The sequence below is a fragment of the Otolemur garnettii genome, unplaced genomic scaffold, assembly GCF_000181295.1.
Source record: "Otolemur garnettii isolate 467f Iridium unplaced genomic scaffold, OtoGar3 scaffold00093, whole genome shotgun sequence".
Lineage (NCBI taxonomy): Eukaryota > Metazoa > Chordata > Mammalia > Primates > Galagidae > Otolemur > Otolemur garnettii.
The window spans coordinates 164,500-169,439 of NW_003852488.1; the positions used below are offsets into that span (position 1 = coordinate 164,500).

The 4,940-nt window shown below is 40.6% G+C and overlaps 1 protein-coding gene across 1 annotated transcript in view; it reads right to left on the bottom strand.

Moving 5' to 3' along the window:
* ANXA5 (annexin A5) overlaps nt 1-4,940 on the bottom strand; it is a 29,868-nt gene that overhangs the window by 4,858 nt on the left and 20,070 nt on the right. Inside the window, exons 7-8 of the mRNA XM_003795545.3 lie at nt 4,125-4,204; nt 3,643-3,699 (exon numbers count right to left, since the gene is read on the bottom strand). Coding sequence (XP_003795593.1) covers nt 3,643-3,699; nt 4,125-4,204 — 137 coding nt within the window. The remainder of the gene's footprint in view (nt 1-3,642; nt 3,700-4,124; nt 4,205-4,940) is intronic.

The following is a 4,940-nucleotide window of genomic DNA, read 5'->3' on the forward strand; positions in this document are numbered from 1 at the left end:
ATAAAACAATGGTATATAGTGCTTTTATCTTGTTTTGATCTAAGCATCCTTTCTTCCACAGGCAGATGCCTTATAGCAAAGGAGCTGCTCAGGACAAGGTATCCTCACACCCCCTCGCCCTGCCCCTTCCCTCAGCTTTACCGCACAGCCTGAGCCTGGAGTCTGGTTCAGTACAAAAGATAGAGGCTTTGGAGTAAAAAAAAAAAACACCTGGTCTTTGTCCTGATCTGTGAGATCGCATATGAACTACTTAATCTCCTCTCAAGCCTCAGTGTCCTCATATGCAGAACAGGAATGAATTTTTTGGAGATTACATAATTTACATAATGCATCAAACTATGTTGGCAGCAGTAGTACTCAGTAAACACTGACTCCCTTCTCCTTGTGCTTCTCTCCAGAGAAAGCACATGACAAAGATTAGGCGAGAAAGAAGATAAAATCAGTTTTAATGCATTAAAAATATTAAATCAGTTTAACACATTAAGAACAATAAAATCAGTTTAACATATTAAAAATGTAAAAAGAATTATCTACAAAATGTTCAATTCCTAAGTGAATAATTCACTATTGTTTACCAAACCTCTTAAATACTAGAAATCCTCTTAGTGCTGGGTATCAGTAGGGGAAAATCTCAAAAGCTTACGAAAGGGCGCTTTGAGTCCTGTTGGACTTAGCTTACTCTCAGTTAAGAAATCTTAAATTCTCATTAGTGATAAGAGTCTCGCTACCCTTGCTACAATGTATAAATGGGTGTGTCCCTTTTTATAATGTTAAAAGAAGAATTGTTTTCAACAAGTTTGAATTAATTAATAATAATACATTTCAAAAACTAGCAGCCAGAGTTACATGTTCTATCTTGCTCCTGGTCACTGGCAGGGTAAAGAAATCACAGATTTGACTCAAGGGATATTTTTCAGTAACTCCATAAGGTAATTTTCCACATATACCAAGTTTCACTTTCAGGGCTCTGAATGGCCACATCTGCTGCGTGACAGGTAAGTGACACCCACATAGCCTCAGTACTCGAAAGTACCATGGACTCAGCCTCAGCACCCCTGAAAACATGTGAGATATGCAAACAAACAGGCTCACGAGACCTACAGAATCAGATTCTGTATAATATAGTATTATATTAGAATCAGAATCAATAATACAGTTTGACAAGATCCCCAGGTGGTTCACAGGCCCACAGAAGTCTAAGAAGCAGTGCTATCCAGGGAGTGCTCTGAACGAAGAAATCAACAAATCAACAAAATGTACTGCTTTCCCCTCAGGGAGCTGAGGCTGCAGCAACGCTCTCATTACAACACCAACTGTGCCGGGAAATCGGCCCGCTGCTCACTAATGCAGGCCTCACCAGGGTCATCTGAGACTATCAGAGATGGCTGCTTACAACATGCCCGTTGAAAAGCTTCCAGAACTCCTACTCTTGGGCATAAGATTGTGAGAATCAGCACTGGCTCCTACCAAAGCCACTGATAACAGCGATCAGGTCAGCTCGCTCCTGAATGAGCCCCTCCCTGTGGAGAGTACAACTTTGTAGGGCTACTCTGGCCCCTTCCCTGCAAGAAGATGGAGTTAAGCTAGATCTGTGCTTCCAATTTATGCTTAATAAAGCCCGTATAGTGGCAGAGGAAACGAGGAGGAGGAACATATTTGAGAACACCGAGGCGACCATTCAGTTGAAAAGCTTTGGAGTCAGATAGGCCTGGCTGGGAAGCCCGGCTCCACCACTCTTCAGTGGGGTCACGGGCTTCTTTCCTTACCTGTAAGTGGGAAACTGCCCCTTCCACTGTAGAGTCACGCTCTAAGTCATCCATCTATTGTTTTCTGAGTGCCTAAGCTATGCAAGGAGCTGAGACTATGACTGCACTGGCAGCCCAGAGAGCCCAGGGAAGGCAATCGAGTTAACAGGCAGCTTCAGTTGAGGTAGCCAGGACCATGACAGGGAGGTCTAGGGTGCCTGGGTTTTCCCCATGAGGGGCACCTGACTCACAACTGGGGGCTTCAGACAGGGCTGCATGAAAAGTATCTAAGCTGAGAACTGACCGCTAAAAGGAACCAGTCAGGTGGAGGGGATGGGGGGAGGCAGGGACAAGAGAACAAGTGAGAGGGAGGCCAGAATACAAGTGGACAAGGTACAGAAAACCAGGCTCAGAAGCCCCATTCAGGGGCCAGGACTTCACCCTGAGAACAGTCAAACCACGGGATGGTGTTAAGATTCTGATCAGGGCACGACATCATAGGCTTACATTTGAACCACGGGAGGGTGTTAAGGTTCTGATCAGGGCATGACATCATAGGCTTACATTTGAACCACTAAAGGGTGAAGGTTCTGACCTGATGGGGCGGGACACAATAGGCTTGCATTTTATAAGGGATAGTGAGGCACAGAGTCAGCTACTGCACAGAGAGCCTTTAGTAAACATTTAGTTCCTTTTATTTTGTCTCTCTAGCTGGGTAGAAATAACAGCATTCTGAAGCTATTATGAAATCAATCAACCCAAAAGAATAAGATACTCTCCTCTTTCCTATTAGCAAAGTCACATCACACATCCGTTTGTTGTGTCAGAGAGAACAGTCACCTGGGGATGTGAATATGGCTTTCTGTTTGTCAGTGGTGTATGACTAACAACCAAGAATCATACATTCTCTTAATTTAAACAAGCAACCAGAGAGAAAGAGCTATGTGATTCTAAGAACTCAAGTAATTCCTTTATTAAAAATTCCAGTTTTCAATGCTCTCTTGAAAATATCCTAACACTTATTTCCTACATTGGACTACTTTATAAACCATTCTGAGGCTACACTGGGATTTAAAAGTCACTTAACTGCAAATTTTCATTGTCACTAAAAAGCATCTGACAAAAGACCAGTCCTATTTAGAATTTTGTCAAAGGAAATGTAGAGAAACTTCCAGATACTAAAATAACTTGTCATCTCTATTTTTTTTTTTTTTTTGTAGAGACAGAGTCTCACCTTATCTCTCTCAGTAGAGTGCCCTGGCATTGCATAGCTCACAGCAACCTCCAACTCCTGGGCTTAGGCGATTCTCTTGCCTCAGCCTCCTGAGAAGCTGGGACTACAGGCACCCTCCACAATACCCCGCTGTCTTTTTTTTTGCAGTTTGGCCAGGGCTGGGTTCAAACCCACCACCCTGGGTATATGGGGCCGGCACCCTACCCACTGAGCCACAGGCATTGCCCAACTTAGCAAATACTTTATTCTTTATCCTTTCCAGCTAAGAGGCCCACTGCATAATTGGCAGTAGAATTAATAACAGCTAGTTTTTGGCAAAATTCTCTATTTTGAAAATGTTCTATAATCACCAAAACAGTATGCCCAGGTGTAACTCACTAAATAATTCATTTTACTTCATTTTAGCTTTGGAATAAAATAAATATTTTGTTGACTAGATCAGAATGAGAGCAATCATAAGGGGGTCTTATGATTTATAAAAATCCCATAAATAAGATTCTTTCTAGAGACCAGCACAACATACATTGTGATTTTTCACTACCATGAACTTTTTTTTCTTTTTTTTCTCTTAGTAATCTCACTTCTGGGGTATCTAACCATGGATTCTTTCTTCATTTATATATAGCACAATAAAGAAGTCATCACAGATTAGGCCTAACTCACCTGAGCATCTTGTTCAACTTGAGCTTCATCAATTCCAGCATCAGGGTCTCTATTAGCCTATAAGAGATAATGTCACATTACTGAACGATAAAGTATTTCATTCAAAAGGAAATAGGGTTCCACCTGATGCTTATGCATATAAAGCTCTTTCTCTAGGAATAATAGGGTTTTATTAAGATTATCCCATGAGATTTCACATACCACACAGCACTATCCAAAACCTATACGACCCTCCTGATTTTAAAATCTATGGAAGAAAGAGGGTACCACTATCTCAAACAAATCTATGAGTTAGGTATTAAGAGATTAGGTCAGATATTCCAAAACACAAACATAGGCAACATGCAACCACAACCATCCAGGTAGGAATTAACAAGCACCAGAAATTATTAAAAGAATTTCAAGTGACCTTACGTAACTAGATTCAGGCCAGTCCAACCTCAGACTTTCGAACCAAACTAGAATTAGTCTCCACCAAGTACCTGAAGGAGAACCACCAACATCCTCTGGTAGAAACCTGAAGTGTCACCCACCACGTCATCCTCCAGGCTGGAGCCATATTCTGTAACAAAATAATTTCATACTTATTTGCATCTTCTTTCAACTAGGAAAAAAAAAATCTGCCCTTAAATCAAATGAAAGAAACATAAAAGAAGAAATATACTGAGTTAACGTAAGTTCTCTCTACTTCATCTCTGAGTACTCTAAAGAACAAAGGGAAATGTTCTACGTGAGTGGTTAAGAGAAAGATGAATTAAGGGTTCCCAAAAGTACTCACCACAAGCTTAACTCATGACTCAACCATCTAGCGATACTCTGGAACAATGTAATTATTAATCTTTAAACACACAATAGTACTGGGAAGCTTCCTAAACACAATCAATCATAAGTTTAAACTTTGTTTTACTTCCTTTCAGATCTTTTACATGATAAGTATGCAAACATCTTCCATTTTCTAATATTCTAAATATTCTTTGTTTGGGCAGGCCACTCCTTCCTCTTCCTTTTAAGAGTAACTCTTAAAGAGAGCAATGATTCCTTAAAGTATGCCCCATCCTACATCTACGTCCAGCTGTTCAACATAAGGTCATGAGGAAGGGGAGCGCTGAGATCTACATGAGTCTACAAGTCCTTCTCAGACCCCTGCTATTAAAGGAAAGGAGTCACTACTTTAAGGTACTTACAAATGTAATTGCTATTTGAAAGCAAGTAAACTTTAAAAGACTAAAACTTCTATTTTAAAAGGCCCAGGACAGTTAAATGTTTATTTCAACCACTTTCAGAAATACAAAACCTTG